Source organism: Tupaia chinensis, unplaced genomic scaffold (genome assembly GCF_000334495.1).
Source record: "Tupaia chinensis unplaced genomic scaffold, TupChi_1.0 Scaffold000624_1, whole genome shotgun sequence".
Lineage (NCBI taxonomy): Eukaryota > Metazoa > Chordata > Mammalia > Scandentia > Tupaiidae > Tupaia > Tupaia belangeri.
In genome coordinates, this window is record NW_006160144.1 from 1,101,942 (window position 1) to 1,119,490 (window position 17,549).

Genomic DNA, 17,549 nt, shown 5'->3' on the forward strand with positions numbered 1-17,549 from the left:
AAAGGATTTTTTTGGTTTTATTTAGCAAAAAACGTCCCTTTTATGGCTGTTTACAGATAATATCAGTATTTGTGTGTTAGTTTCTGTTTGTAAAATAAGCCATGATCTTTACCTGTTCCTTACTCATCCTACTTTATGAAAGTTATGAGAAAAACAAGTGAACTATTAAGTGAAAAACTAATGCTTTTTCAGAAGAAAGGTATGCTTAAAATGTAAGCTATTGCAGTTTCTTTTTAAATGGTCCAAGATACATTCTTTGTACCATTGGTTAAGTAAAGAAAGACATTTCTTTTCCTTGAAGTTTTGCAGCCACTAGGAATGGTGTATGGCACTCTCACCTTAACATGAGTTTTGGGTTAGTAAAGGGATAGATACTGACTGGGAAATATTTGATTCACTATATTAGAAAACATGGATTAATTGGGCTTTTAAAAATATTTTTATATTTAATCATTGTACATCTTCACTACATGCAGTACGGTTTTTCAAAGCAAGTATGCATTGACTTGTCAGTCAAGTCAAAGGTATTATCCTCAACAGATAGCTTTCCATTCTTGTGTTTTGATTTTTCCCTCTGAGCCTGCCTCTTACTCCTCATTATTTCCCCCTCCTATACAGTCTCCAGTGTATACAGATGCTTACTTTGCTGTTACATCTTTCAGTCTTTCAGTTTCTGTCATAAAGTACAGCTATTCAGTATAGATTGAGCGGGGACATGTAAAGTGGTGCTTGGATAAATTAATTGAACCAGAAGAATTTGTAATTTTATTTACAATTATCATTTTTCTTTAAGTGCTAGATGCTTGTTTTCAAAAGTGTTGGCAAATATAAATTTTAGGTTTAGGAGCCATTAGGCTTGTAGCAACATTATGCCGATTGATTTTTTTTTTTAAAGAGATATTTTTGCTGTAGGGCATGTGCACTCTCCAGAGAGACAGAGACAGACAGAAAATGAGAAATCATCCCCAGTGGGGATGGCCACGCCACAATCTCCTCTCCTCCATTCTCCTCTTGGGATTTTTAGGCACACAAACACATGTGCCCAATGTGAGTTTCAAGCCGCTGGGTCTGAGACTCAAACTATAGTCCGCCATGTAGGAGTTGAGCAACTTAACCATTACGCTATCTGCTCATCTCTCCTGGTTGAAGGGTTTTTTTTTTTTTTAAAGGAACTCAAAGTGGTTTTTATATAATTATGTAGATTTCTTTCATTTTTAATCCACAGACAGGAAAGTGAGGCATGTTGGTTCCATTTTATGAAAGCAGAAGTTGAAGTCTAGATAATTAATTTGGTAGAAGTGGCAGTTTTAGAATATTCCACTCAACGGTTTTATACAATTTCCTGGCCATGATGCTACATCATGGGAATGACTGGTATATTCTTTATAGGCCAGCAATATTTTGATTATTTTAACTATCATTGAGAATGGGAGCTTGAGACATTAAATATTTTATTCAAAGTCAAAAGCTAATTTTTTTTTTTGGAGCGATTTTCACTGTAGGGCGCGTGCGCTTGCCAGACAGACAGAGAGAGACATAGAGACAGAAAGCGAGAAATCACCCCCCAGGGGGGATGGTCACGCCGCAATCCCTTCTCCTCCATTCTCCTCTCGGGATCTTGGGCACGCACGCACATGTGCCCGGAGTGAGTTTTAAGCCACCGGGTCCGGGACACGAACCACGGTCAACTACGTGGGAGTCCAGCGACATAGCCATTACGCTAACTGCTGGTTCCCAAAAGCTAATTTATTTTTGAATCAGGAATGAAAGTTGAATTCCTTTCACCCAGCCTTTTTCCCCCCATCATGTTCATAGGAAATAACTAATCAGAACCAAACTAAAATTTTCTAGCCAATCAAATGTGATACATATAAAAATGGTATTTCAAGGAACCAGCAGTTATCGTAATGTCTGTGTCACTGGACTCCCATGTAGTTGACTGCGGTTCGCATCCCGGATCCGGTGGCTTAAAACTCATGCCGGGCACGTGTGCGTGCGTGCCCAAGATCCCGAGAGGAGAATGGACGAGAAGGGATTGCAGCGTGGCCATCCCCTCGGAGGGCGATTTCTCGCTTTCTGTCTCTCTGTCTCTCTCTGTCTGATGAGCGTATGCGCTCTATAGCAAAAACCTCTTCAAAGAAAAAAATGGTATTTCAAGTAGATGCGATATGGAATTAATTGAATTTCTAAAGTAAAGATGCACATTTATTGGGAACCAGCAGTTAGTGTAATGGCTATATCGCTGGACTCCCACATAGTCAACCGCGGTTCACATCCCAGACCTGGTGGCTTAAAACTCATGCCGGGCACGTGTGCGTGCGTGCCCAAGATCCCGAGAGGAGAATGGAGAAGGGGTTGCGGCGTGACCATCCCCCCTGGAGGGTGATTTCTCGCTTTCTGTCTCTATGTCTCTGTCTGTCTGGCGAGCGCACGTGCCCTATAGCAAAAATCTCTCCAAAAAAAAAAAAGATGCACATGTATTTTGCAGGTAGGGTTTAATTTTATTGTTCACTTTATGTGCATGTCTCTTTGTTTTTACCCCTTCCTCTGCATCTTGGTAAAACATAATTGTTGAGCTGTTGGGAAAGTCATGACGCATTTTTGCATAGAAAAATATGTCATGACTTTCCCAGTGATCTAATAGTAGACATTGTCCCTTTGGCCCCAGAAAAATGTACAGCCATGAAACCTCATAATCTAGCTTTTCTAGAAGGACTCTTGGTTATACTCAGTTGTTCTGGCTGAGGGTATGGAGTCTTGAATTAGACAGATGCCTATTTTATAGAATAACAAGTTTAAATCTCATTGCTATAGTAATAGTTTCATGTGGTACACCTGGCAATTTCAGTCAGGAAAAAAATCAGTTCGGCAACCTTACTCGCTACCTCTAATTGTAAGATTGCTCTGAAAGGTAATCCCTTGGGGCCTTTATGGAGAGAAGGGAATTAGGGAAGTCCTCTGTCTACCTTTTTAGCTTTTCTTCTCTTTTTTCACTTATTCTGATTCTGATATGGAATGCATAAATCCTCATAGTAACCTCAAAATCAAATAAAATTCAAATAGAAGCTTCTATGATAACATTTTTCTCTAGATGAGAGAACCTTAAATTCTTTCATTCTTTTGATAGTTTCCCATTGGATGACCAATATCTGAGTCATGCTTTAGTCTTCTGTTCATACTATTCAAGTACTAATTATCAAAATTAAATTAGTATGAGGATTTAACTATTACTTTATTTTGTTTTGAGAGATTTTTTTTGCTGTAGGGCATGTGCACTTGCTAGAGAGAGAGAGACAGACACAGAAATTGGGAAATCACTCCCCCAGGGGAATGAAACACCACAGTCCCTTCTCCATTCTTCTCTTGGGATCTTGGGTACATACACGCATGTGCCTGGTACGAGTTTTAAGTCACTGGGTTCAGGACTTGAACTATGGTCAGCTCTGGGGGGGGGGGTCCAGTGATATAAACATTATGCCATCTGCTGGTCACAGTGGATTTCACATTTATGAAATGTGTGTTAAGGTTTCTCTACCCTCTTTGGACAGTCTTTCAGAACATAGGGTAGGGCGTGTTCCTTTGTTTTAAGGTAGTTGTGAGTCCGTTTAAGGATATCTAAGTGAAGTTACATGTGTTTGTGAGTTGTTTTTCTTTTTCCAGATGGAACTAACACGATGATTGGGATTTATATTCTTAGCTCTTTGCCTTTAAGAATAGGTGAACCTGCTGGTCTTAATACCCTGTTTGGGGATCTTGGCTTGATTACAGATTGCCCCAAGGCCTCTAAGCAGATCGTTTCTGAGAATCCAGTGCTGCTTTGTGTGATACTCGAATCCAGGCACACTCCCTCTCTTCTGTTTGCGTTCTGAATCCTCGTGTGCTTCAGTATTCTTGGCAATGTTTCTGTGCTAAATATTTTCTCTGCTGACTTTGATTTTTATTTCGGAGCTGAATCACCCCAGGAAAGTTTAGCTACTTCACAGAAAATTAATAAAACTTACACAGATTAATGGCATTTAAATGCCTGGTCAAATACTGCCCCCCTAGCACAGTGGTTAAATTTGGTACATTAGGAGCCAGATCTCAGATGACAACCGAGATTTAAATCCTGGCACCAGTGGCTTGAAACATGCCATGCACATGAGCATTTGCACCCAAAATCCTAATAGGATAGAGAGATGAAGGAAAAGAGATTGCTGCATAAGTATGCCCCCATTGCGGGGGCTGTGGCTGCTTTCTCTCTCTGGCTAGCACACATGCCTCTGGCAAATTTTTTAAAACTCTCTTTAAATATATTGGGTCAGGTACCAGCAGTTAGCATAGTGGCTATGTCGCTGGACTCCCATGTAGTCAACCACACTTCGAGTCCTGGATCCGGTGGCTTAAACTCATGTCGGGCGTATATGCGTGTGTGCCCAAGATTCCCAAAGGAGAATGGAGAAGGGATTGCCGTGTGGCCATCCCGGGGGGGGGGTGATTTCTCGCTTTCTGTTTCTCTGTCTCTCTCTGTCTTTCTGGCATTCACACGCACCCTATAGCAAAAACCTCTTCCCCTCAAAAAATACATACATACATACATATATATATGTATGTATGTGTGTGTGTGTGTGTGTATATATAGGGTCGTCAGGAAAGTCATGATTCATTTTTGCATAGAAAAATCTGTCATGACTTTTCAATGACCTAGTATCGTCTGTTGACTGTATCTAGGTTCCACATCTGCAGATTTGATCCAGTTGCAGATCAGAAATGTTTCATCAATGCCGATGTTTTTTATGTACTGTAATGGTTGCCTCTGAACTTAACATATGGAGGTATTTTTTTCCTGGTTACTTTCTCAACAGTGCAACCTAACACTTACTTATATAACATTTACATTGTGTTACATAGTTACGTAGCCTAGAGAAGATTTAAAAGTAGACAGGAGGTTATACTTAGGTTATGTAAAAAATACCTCACACCATGTAAGTGACTTCGAGCATCTATAGATTTTGGTATCTGTATACACCTATAGACTTGAAAAACAAGACATATTTTCTGCAGTTGCTATGCATAATGAGATTATTGGCAGTTTTATTTTTCTTTAAGATTTGATTTTTTAAGGATTATTTAATTAATTTATTATTATTATTATTATTATTATTTGACTAGAAAGTGAGAGAGAGTAGGGGAAAGTGAGAAAGTAAGCAGCCAGGTCCGGGACTTGAACCGTGGTCGGCCATGTTGGAGTCCAGCACCCTAACCCCCATGCCACCTCCCGGCCCCTATTTTTCTTTACTTTCTATAAGAAAAATTGTTTTGAAGTGAGGTTTTCTTTAAAAATATCAGCATTTTGTTTTGACAGGTGTCCTTATAGTTAAATACCTCATAATTCTTTTCCCCCAAAAGATCTTAAACAGGCAATGACATGTGCATTGGTGATTTAGTGGTATAGCTACCTTCCAGATTGAAAATTAAACCATTTCTTAAACATAGTGGTACACTGTAGAACATGTAGACATGTAAATTAGATTATTGCCATAATTTAATGGTTAAACCTGTATTTTAAATGTAAAATTGACAGAAATGCAAAAAATTCATAATCAGCATTTTTATGTTAAAAGGAAACTTCTTCACATAAACCAGAACTTCTAGAATCTAGAAAAGCTGTAAAATGCCTGAAGTCGTATAGCTGCTGTTAGCTAATGCCAACCTGAATCTTAAATTCTTTTGATTTTCTACTTCTTTGTCATAACCATAATGTTTGTTTCATCTTTTTTAGGTTCTCCCTAAGTAGTAAATCCTCAGTAGCATTTAGGAACGTACTTGGGGTTACCTGTTTTTGTTTTTTGTTTTTTGTTTTTCCAGTGTAAAAATACCTCCTAAGTGTGAAGAAATTTTTAGAATAGTATGTTAACATGTTTTTTCTTGTTTTTTTATCTATGTATGTACATTTCTAGTCACAACAATGTCATCAAAAATATCTTTTATGGTGGGCCAGCAGTTAGCGTAATGGCTGTGTTGCTGGACTCCCATGTAGTCGACCGCAGTTCGCATCCTGGACCCAGTGGCTTAAAACTCACGCTGGGTGCGTGTGTGTGCCCAAGATCCCGAGAGGAGAATGGAGGAGAAGAGATTGAGGCGTGGCCATCCCCCCTGGGGGATGATTTCTTGCTTTCTCTCTCTCTGTCTCTCTGCCTTTCTGGCGAGCGCATGCGCCCTACAGCAAAAACCTCTCAAAAAAAGAAAAGATATTTTTAATGAAGTTGTTGTGACTAGAAATGTACATACATAAATAAAAACAAGACAAAACTTGTTATCATACTATTCTAAAAATTTCTTCACACTTAGGAGGTATTTTTACACTGGAAATAAAAAACAACAGGTAACCCCAAGTACCTTCCTGAATGCTACTGAGGACTTACTACTAAGGGAGAACTTAAAAAGGATGAAACAAACATTATGGTTATGACAAAGAAGTAGAAAATCAAAAGAATTTAAGATTCAGGTTGGCATTAGCTAACAGCAGCTATACTAATTTTGTTTTCTATCACAGTAAAGAGTGTATATACAGGGATGACAGGTGGTGTGGTGGTTAAGGGCGCTGGACTCCCACATGGCTGACCACGGTTCGAGTCCTGGATCTGGCAGCTTGCTTTCTCACTTTCTCTCTCTCTCTCTCTCTCTCTCACTCTCACTCTCTCACTCACTCTGTCCCTCTCTGGTCGAATTAAAACAAAGTTAACTAAAATTTTTTTTTTTAAAGTATATATAGATACTTTTAAACAAAGTATAGTTTTTGAGAAATAAGTTCTTAGAATACACTGTTGCATTTAGCAGTTACTAAAAAACTTCATTTAAATTTCTTTAGTTGTCTTTACTACTGATGTTAGTATATTCTCCTTAGCTCTTAATTAAAGATTGGTCTTACTTTGTCCATAGAATTATTACAAGAGTTACTTAATACTTTTAGTCCGATAAAATATTTGGGTTCCTAGTCTTCCTTTCCCTAAAGTAGAAGCTAATTATCTTAATTGTTATCTTTTCCCTTGGTCAAATAAGATTTTTTTCCCCCATTCGTCATCAGAAATTTTAGGAGCTTCATATAAATGAAATGGTGCTCCTTTTCCAGCTCCTTCCTTTACTGAGTAAATGTTGATGTATACTTAATTTTTTTCTCTTTATTCAGATTGAGTCTGTTTCTCATCCACTGGAAAACCATGGTGCCCCTATTGTTGGCCATATTTCAGAGTCGTTGTCTACCAAATCATGTGGAGCCCTGAGACCTGTCAATGGAGTCATTAACACGTAAGTTTTATTCCTCTCTTTCTTATACTTAATAAATTTGTAAAAAGTGTGAGAAGTTTGGAGCTTGCTCTTCGCTATCTCTAGCTAGGACCGACCCTGTTTTAAAGAAGTAGAAACCTTATCACTTGATATTAGGGAAGTCATGATGTATTTCTCTGTGCAAAGATGTGTCGTGACTTTCCCAGTGACCCAGTAATATTTTGCACTCCTACTGCTGGAACAAGTGTATTTTAATTAATCTCCTCATGTATTTCTATTTTACCTACTATGGCCTAAAATGGACTGGGCATGGAGAAAAATAAAAAGTCCTATAATTATTGTACATCCTTATCATTGGTCTTTGTCTTAGAGGACTTCCTTAGAAGTGTTTACATAAACTCTCCCCTAGAATAGATTAGATCTCCAAAGTCTTTTTTATAAATCTATATGAAGACTGAAGGAATCACTGTTCAAATAAACGGTATGTGCACTTCCTAATCAAGTTTCACAGAACTGATTCAAAGACAGCTCGTTGATATTTGCAAAATTGACTTTTTTTTTAACCAATCATAATCTTCTAGACTTTACCCATGTTTGTGGTGTTGAAGAGAACTTCATCAATAGAACTTGAGTTCATTTACTGACTTTTATATTTTTTGGACATGATGGAGTTAGTGTGTATGAAAAGCCTTACAAGTGTAGACATAGTATATACATACTTAGATTAGCAGACATTATCAAGAAGATGACCTAGTTTTGTTCTAGAATGCTTGTTTGCATCTGAACCTTTTCAGGTATAGAAGATTGAACAAGTATTAGAGACTTTGTTTCCTTGGATTCTCTAAGAAGTGAATACTCTTCCTTTTCCTTGTGTAGTCTTCAGCCCGTCTTGGCAGACCACATTCCTGGTGACAGCTCTGATGCTGAGGAACAGTTACATAAAAAGCAACGACTGAATCTAGTTTCTTCATCTGATGGCACCTGTGTGGCAGCCCGGACACGTCCTGTACTAAGCTGTAAGAAACGGAGGCTTGTTCGACCCAGCGGCATCGTTCCTCTTTCCAGGAAGGTCAGTACCCTGAGACTTGGTCATTGTCAAACAGTGAGTCAAATGCTCAGAGAGAGTGATTAGTCTCTTTCCAACATTGGTCTTTTTAACTCGTGTTTTTCAAACTTGGCTAACCACCAAAGTTTCCTGTGTTGCTTTTAAAAAATACTAGATTCCTAGGCCCTATTTTCTAAAGATTTGGGTTCAATTACTCTGGAGTTGCTTCTGGAAATGTATTTTCACATAGCACTAAGCTCCTAGGTGACTTTTAAGCCAGGTTTGGAAATATCTGGCTTGTGCTTTTTAATAGAAACGAGAGATTGAATGCTTGTGCTATTGTCACTAAAAATGGCAAGAATGCTTTGCCTTATAAAAAAACCTCTTGGGACTGGATGGTGGTACAGTGATAACGCACCTGGGCTCATGTAGAAAAGGTCCTGTTCGTGTCCCAGGATCTCCCTGAGCATGCTGGGTGCACATGTGTGTCTGTTATCTGGACCAGCTGATCCTGGGGTGGATTGCTGCATGAAGACCCTGTCAGAGCTGCCTGTCTTATCTTTCTTTCTCATGGAGGAAATATGTAAACATTTAAAAGTCTATTAAAATTTCTAAGTTGTTGGCTAAACAGATGATCCTCATAAAGAAAATAGAGATTAATTCACATGTGCAGGGAACTTTTTTGGGGAGGGGGAAGGTTTTTGCTATAGGGCACGTAAGCTCGCCAGACAGAGACAGAGAGCGAGAAATCATCCCCCAGGGGGGATGGCCATGCCGCAATCTCTTCTCCATTCTCCTCTTGGGATCTTGGACATGCACACACATGTGCCCGGTATGGGTTTTAAGCTACCGGATCCAGGACTCGAACTGCAGTCAGCTATGTGGGAGTCCAGCGACATAGCCATAATGCTAACTGCTATCTTGCATGCAGGTAACTTTTGCTTCTAACTCTTAAAGTACTAGAGTTGGCTTTATTCTAAAACTAATAAAATGCTCCAGTAAACTTAATTCCACACAGTGGTTAACAGCATTAACTTTGAAGATGACAAACTCATACTTTTTTTTAAAGAGTGTTTGCCTTAGGGTACGTGCGCTCGCTGGATAAAGAGGGAGAGACAGGAACAGGGAGAGGGAGAAATCACCCCCACCCCCAGAAGGGATGGCCACACCAAAATCTCTTCCTGTGATCTTGGGTATATGTGTAACACAATGCATCTGGCGTGATTTTCAGACCATCAGGTCTGGGACTTGAGCCACGGTTGGCCATGTGGGATTCCAGCAACATAACTGCTGCATCATTCACTAGCTCCTACAAACTCCTATTTAAATCATGGCATTGCCACTTAGTTTTATGATTTGGCCTATGTGAAATACTCCCAACCTATCACTTCTCTCCAGTTTATCATAATCTCATTGGCTTGCTTGAGGATTAAGTGAAATGTTTGTTTAACTTGTTTATCAGGGTATCTGGCTCATAAGTTTCTAATACTAGGTGGCTGTTACTGTTAATGCTTTTGTTTTTGTTCATTTACTCATTCAACAAATATTTCTTCAGCTTCTTCAGTGAGCTAGTTCAATTTGGGGCACAAAAATAGACAAAAATCCATACCTTTATGAAATAATTTTAATTCATAATGACAAAAATATATCAGTAAATGAACTATATAGTATGTCCTATAGTGTTAAATCCTGGTGAGAAAAATACAGCAGATGGGAAGAGTGCTGGGGGACTCAGATTAAGTGTATAGGGACCCACCCTTTCCTAATAGGCACTACCAGTCAGGAGGCTGAGGCCACAGGAGACGTCTGGGATAGAGTCCACCTTTTAAAGCCTGGTGCAGTGATTTCTGCTTATAGTCCCTAATTCTTTGGAGACCAAGGTAAAAAGATGGTGATATGGCAAGACCCTGTCTAATAAATGAAAAAGAGGTGAAGGGAGTAGACCTTAAGATATTCTAAGGCTCAGAGGTATGAAAGATGGGGAGAGTGACTCATAAAGCAGAATGAAACCCAAGTGGACATTTTTAAAATATGCAGGTGTGTGCCCTATAGCAAAGTTTTGGTCAGTGAGAGACCACATGTGACAGTGTTTCCCTAGGGTTTTTATTGACTCTGTCTTACAGCCTGGATGCATAGTAGGTTATACCATCTAAGTACACTATATGATGTTTACACAATGACAATGTCCAAACAACTCATTTCTCAGAACATATTCCTGTTATTTTTTTTCTTTTTCTTTAGAGGTTTTTGCTATAGGGTGCATATGCTCGCCAGAAAGACAGAGAGACAGAAAGCGAGAAATCACCTCCCAGGGGGGATGGCCATGCCTCAATCCCTTCTCATTCATTCTCCTCTCGGGATCCTGGGCACGCACGCACACGCGCCCGGCATGAGTTTAAGTCATGCCACAGTCTACTACATGGGAGTCCAGCGACATAGCCATTATGCCAACTGCTGGTCCCCATATTCCTGTTATTAAGCAATACATAACCATATTTTTATATCAAAGGGAATATGTTATTTGTTGACAGTACAGTAGACTTTCGAGGCTCAATGTTTTAAGACTAGTCAGACTTGGAAGGGAACAGAAGTACATTGTGAAAAATTGTACTGCTTTTGGAAATAAAGCTACTAAATGAGTACTCAGAAATAAATCTGTGCCTTGAGCAATAACCTCTAAACTTATATGAAGGTTTTATATATATACATTTTGTGTATGTATATACGTTTTTATATATATGTATATATTATACTATGTATATGTATGTATGTATATATATGTAAAAAAACTTAAAATACATTTTGAAAAGACTGAGATAGTAATCAGATTAGAAGTTTTCATATTTGATTTCTTCTCTTTGGTGGGTCTTTCACAGTCAGTTTTGGAATGTACTTGATTAAGATAGAATTGTCTAATCTGTAAAAACCTTTCCAAATATTAACAGTGGGTTAGGGTAGATACTAATTATCAAGTGTAAAATCAAAAGCAAATAATTGCAAGTTGTCCTCAAATGAAAAAAATTTTAAATGTTTTGGACTAATATTACATGATTGATAGAAAATGGTCAATATAGCCTTACTTTGATATTGACTTCCTCTGTAAGTATTGCATTGAAGTTTTCATAGGAATTACTTAACGAGAATTGATACTACTTTAGCATTAAAGGAACATGAAATTTTTCTTTATTCAGTTCTTACATGTTTCCTGTGTTCTTCATGTGTGTGCGTGTGTGTGTGTGTGTATATTTTAATTGCCAGAGGGCATATGTGCTCACCAGTGGGGTGCGGATCCTGGACACACATACATGTGTACTGGAAATGTTTTTCAAGCTGCCAGAGCCAGGATTTGAACTGTCATTGGCCATGTTCAATCTGGTTTTCTTAATGAACACAACACAACCAGCCCTCTGGACATTTTTAATTAGTATAAATCAGTTCTTTTCTTCCATTATATTTTCTGTTAGTTAAATACTGCTGGTTTTTAGATATTTTAGAATTGAATACTTTTCTGAACTTTTTTCAGTCTTAACTTTCCACGTAGGCTCTCTCACTTTGGTATATAGTTTGACACCTCTTTTTGCACTTACTCTATTTCCTTGTCTAACTACACTTTTAGAAAAGCGTTAAATAGTTCATTTTAGTGAGGCATGCATATTCTCCATTCCTGGTTTTAATCACTACACATTTTTTTCTTAATTACCAGTTTATACATGTGCTGGTGAAAGAGAGCACTCTCAGGTAAGATACAATCCTGCCAGAGTACTTTTTCCTCCATTTCTCCATCTCATAAGGATTTTAGATGTGTACTCACACATACAGACACACATATGCGCACGCGCACACACACACACACATACACACATGCATCTGGCAAGTTTTCCAAGTCACCAGGGCCAAGACTTGAACTTTAGTTACAGTAGACTTTCGAGGCTCAATGTTTTAAGACTAGTCAGACTTGGAAGGGAACAGAAGTACATTGTGAAAAATTGTACTGCTTTTGGAAATAAAGCTACTAAATGAGTACTCAGAAATAAATCTGTGCCTTGAGCAATAACCTCTAAACTTATATGAAGGTTTTATATATATACATTTTGTGTATGTATATACGTTTTTATATATATGTATATATTATACTATGTATATGTATGTATGTATATATATGTAAAAAAACTTAAAATACATTTTGAAAAGACTGAGATAGTAATCAGATTAGAAGTTTTCATATTTGATTTCTTCTCTTTGGTGGGTCTTTCACAGTCAGTTTTGGAATGTACTTGATTAAGATAGAATTGTCTAATCTGTAAAAACCTTTCCAAATATTAACAGTGGGTTAGGGTAGATACTAATTATCAAGTGTAAAATCAAAAGCAAATAATTGCAAGTTGTCCTCAAATGAAAAAAATTTTAAATGTTTTGGACTAATATTACATGATTGATAGAAAATGGTCAATATAGCCTTACTTTGATATTGACTTCCTCTGTAAGTATTGCATTGAAGTTTTCATAGGAATTACTTAACGAGAATTGATACTACTTTAGCATTAAAGGAACATGAAATTTTTCTTTATTCAGTTCTTACATGTTTCCTGTGTTCTTCATGTGTGTGCGTGTGTGTGTGTGTGTATATTTTAATTGCCAGAGGGCATATGTGCTCACCAGTGGGGTGCGGATCCTGGACACACATACATGTGTACTGGAAATGTTTTTCAAGCTGCCAGAGCCAGGATTTGAACTGTCATTGGCCATGTTCAATCTGGTTTTCTTAATGAACACAACACAACCAGCCCTCTGGACATTTTTAATTAGTATAAATCAGTTCTTTTCTTCCATTATATTTTCTGTTAGTTAAATACTGCTGGTTTTTAGATATTTTAGAATTGAATACTTTTCTGAACTTTTTTCAGTCTTAACTTTCCACGTAGGCTCTCTCACTTTGGTATATAGTTTGACACCTCTTTTTGCACTTACTCTATTTCCTTGTCTAACTACACTTTTAGAAAAGCGTTAAATAGTTCATTTTAGTGAGGCATGCATATTCTCCATTCCTGGTTTTAATCACTACACATTTTTTTCTTAATTACCAGTTTATACATGTGCTGGTGAAAGAGAGCACTCTCAGGTAAGATACAATCCTGCCAGAGTACTTTTTCCTCCATTTCTCCATCTCATAAGGATTTTAGATGTGTACTCACACATACAGACACACATATGCGCACGCGCACACACACACACACATACACACATGCATCTGGCAAGTTTTCCAAGTCACCAGGGCCAAGACTTGAACTTTAGTTGGCCATTTGGGATCTGGCTCCCAATGCACAGCACAACCACTATACTACAGGGCCAGCCCCAGAAGCATTAATTTAAAATTTTAAAGTCTTATTTTATAGATTTCATTCAAGGCTGGGTAGCGCACTCTCTATTGGTACAGACAGTTCCCGACATACAATGCTTCATCCTAGGATTTTTTTTACTTTACATTGTTCAGAAGTGATGTACATTTAGCAGAAGCCATACTAACAACAACCATTTTGGGTTTTACATTCAGTACATAGTATTTAATAAATTACATGGATATCTAAGACTTCATTATAAAATACTTTGTGTTAGGTTATTTTGGCCAACTAGAGGTTTTGTAAATGTTACAAGTACATTATGGTAGGCTAAGCTGAGTTATTATGTTTGTGTTATCAATTTACTATGGTTTATCAAGACATAACTCCACTGTAAATTGAGTAGCATCTGTGTAAGAACTGCTGTGATGGGAGTTTGCGGTGGGGCAGAGAGATTGGGCTCAACTCCCAAATATAGCATGAGCAAATCAGAATTGATAGCCAGGAAGCCCCGTGGAGGTGAATAGATGGAAAATTACTAAGAGGAAATCATAGGTTAGGAGGAATTCTGGCTAAACCCACCAAACAGGATTCTTGCTCAAGACAGGCCAGAGTGACCAGATATTTATGGGTAGGGCGAGGGTAGTTCTTGCTAAAACTGAATTTTACAAGAAAATGCACAGAATCACAGGCATGTACATGTACCCTGAATGCTCAGGGAAGTCCCAGGATGTGAACTCAGGACCTCTGATGTGGGTCCAGTTGCATCACCACTCGACCACCTCCTGGCTCCATCTTTCTATTTTCTGTCACCTTCTTTACTTCCCCAGAGGTTACCACTATCATAAATTTGATATGTACTCCCAGTTCAGGTTCAGTTTTTTTGTATTTTTATTACATACATATCCGTGAACAAAGCATAGTATTATTTATTTTAAAATTTGTATAAATGCTTTGATGTATAATTGGGTTGTGTGTTTGGGTTTTTTTTTTTAATTTTGTGTTAATAGACATATTTTAGTTCAGTTTTTTGTAACTAGTCTGTATTTTCTTTAAAAAAAAAAAAAGGGTTTTGTGTTTGTGCGAATGTATTCGTATCCTGTTGACTTTAAGGTTCTAAACTCAACCCATATTTGGAACTTATTAATTGTGCTTAAATCTTCTGTATCACTTTATCTGCTTTCTACTTGTGTGAATTTGTTAGCTTGTTATAGTTTATCATTTTCAAAATACGTATTTATATGTGAATATGTATGTATTTGCAGATGATATGGTTATATACCTAGAAAATCAAAAGGAATTCGCAAAACTCCCAGAAGTGATAAATGAATTTAGTAAAATTTCAGGACACAAAGTCAATCTACAAAAACATATAGCTCTTTAATATAATAATGAACAGACTGAGACAGAATTGAAGAAAGCAATCCCATTTACACTAGCTATAGATCAAATAAGATACGTATGAATGAATCTATCCAAAGAAATAAAAGACCTTTACAAGGAAAACTATGAAAAACTGAAAAAGAAATTGAGTATGATACTTTAAAAAAAAAAATGGAAGGGCATCCTATGCTCTTAGATTAGAAGCAGCAGTGTAATTACAATGTTAGTCCTACCCAAATTAATTTACATATTTAATGCAATTTCAGTCCAGTTACCTGAGACATATTGCAAAGAAATAAAACAGTTATAAACTTTATCTGGAATCAAAAAAGACCTAGTATCGCCAAGGCTATATTGTATCAAAATAATGAACTAGAAGGCATCTCTTTACCTGACTTAAAAGTACACTACAAAACTGTGATAATTAAAACAGTCTGGGACTCACACAAAACTAGATACATACACCAATGAAATAGAATAGAAAATCCAGAAATAAATCCCAAACCATGCAGTTGACTGATGTTTGATAAAGGATAATGTAATGTAGTTGAAATAAGAAAGTCTCTTTGGAAAATGGTGTTGGAAGAATTGGATATCCAACTGCAGAAAAATGAAATTGGACCCCTAACTAGAATTTAACTCAAAATAGATCAGAAACTTAAAATATAAAACCTCTAACCACAAAACTACTGGTAGAAAATAAGGCCCCTAAAGCATAGGCAGTGCTATTTGAAGACAAGTGGGATTACATCAAGTAATTTCTTTTCCTCCTTACAAGAGAAACTGTAACTAAAGTGAAAAGACAACCCTTGGAATGGGAGAAAATATATGCAAATTATTCCTTAGAAAAGGGATTGATATCTAGAATATATAGAAAACTCAAGCTGCTCACCCACTTAAAAAAAAGAGAGAGAGAGAGAATCCAATAAAAATTAATACACAGCCATGTATTTCCATGATGCTTGGGTAGGTATATTACAGGTTCATGATGATTATTTTCACTTTGGTTATTATTTTCATCAGTATGTGTTTGCCTTCTTAATTTCTATTACTGCTTTTACTTTGACTGCCTTACTTTGGTAAGTCCTTGCTAAGTATAGCTTTTCTCATCCCTTTTGGATCAATTTGTTTAGGTATTTTTTTAAGAGGTGAGTTGAATCCATTTCTCTTCCTTACATTTGGAATCATTTCTGCTGTTGAGATTTTGTTGATGCCTTGCCTTTCATTGCCTTGCCATCTACTGGATTAGTTGAATTTTCTTTTCCTCTCATTAAACATTTTATTTCTGGTCATTTAGTTAAACATATTATGATTTATATCCTTAATATAAAAATCACTTTAAGGGATCAGCAGTTGGCGTAATGGCTATGTCGCTGAACTTCCATGTAGTCAACCGCAGTTTGAGTCCTGGACCCAGTGGCTTAAACTCATGCCGGGCATGTGTGCGTGTGTGCCCAAGATCCCGAAAGGGGGAATGGAGGAGAAGGAATTGCGGCATGGCCCCAGGGGAGAATGATTTCTCGCTCTCCATCTCTCTGGCTCTGTCTTCCTGGCGAGTGCATGTGCACTATAGCAAAAACCTCTCAAAAATTTTTTTATTTTAATATATCCCAAATTCAGTTAGTATCTCTGGTTACTTTTGGAATACAGGACTTCAAAATGATCTTTTAAAAATACTATTTCTCTTTATCTGTAATTATCCTTATTATTTTAGTTACTTGTTTCTAAATTTCTCTCAAAGTAATTTAAGTTCACACTTATGTTATCCAACACTTCTCTGTCATTCTTTCTCTTGCTTCTTTATTCATTCCTACATGGTTCTTCTGAGTTCATTTGCTTCTTGCTGAATTCATCCTTTAGTAGCTTTCCAGCAACAGCAAATCTATGAGTGATAAAATCAGTATATTATATTATGAAAATACAGAATTAGATTTTGCACATATATACCTATGTTTGTAGATACACAAACTTGTATACTATAGGCTTTTTCATTTTCACCATTTTGAACATATTTCATTATTGTTTTCTCTTTGTCCTACCCCAAAGCAACAACCACCACCACCACCCACATTAAAGTATAACTGTCTATTATCTACTTTCTTCACTCCAACCCAGCTTCCCTGACCCCTCTCCAGGGAATGGCAGAAAACTGCTCTTCTCTAAGCCTAGACAACGGCAGACTATTTTTCTCTCAGAGATAGCACTACTTCATTCTAATGGAGGGAAATGTTGGAGTGAAGGTAGAGCAATTCCCTGCCAGCAGTAGGTTAGAAACTGTGTCCCTGAGAGATGGAGAGAAGAGACTGCTGTAGAAGGTCACTATTCCTTAAGAGAGGAACGAGGTAAAGGAAGCCAGGTGGAGAGGAAAGGAGAGTTTTCTCTTATAGAGTAGGGCAGCTTTCATTGCATTTTGAGGTCCTCTCATCCCATATTGTTGGTTTTGTTTTTATGTTTTGTATTTTTTTTCCTTTTTTTTTTTTTTTTTTTTTTTTTTTTTTTTTTTTTGGGGGGTTTTTTGT

At 37.3% G+C, this 17,549-nt stretch overlaps 1 protein-coding gene across 1 annotated transcript in view; it reads left to right on the forward strand.

Moving 5' to 3' along the window:
- The window catches only part of KANSL1 (KAT8 regulatory NSL complex subunit 1), a 203,598-nt gene that overhangs the window by 143,860 nt on the left and 42,189 nt on the right, over positions 1-17,549 (forward strand). Inside the window, exons 5-6 of the mRNA XM_014591831.2 lie at positions 7,169-7,287; positions 8,143-8,335. Of these exons, the coding sequence (XP_014447317.1) occupies positions 7,169-7,287; positions 8,143-8,335 (312 nt within the window). The remainder of the gene's footprint in view (positions 1-7,168; positions 7,288-8,142; positions 8,336-17,549) is intronic.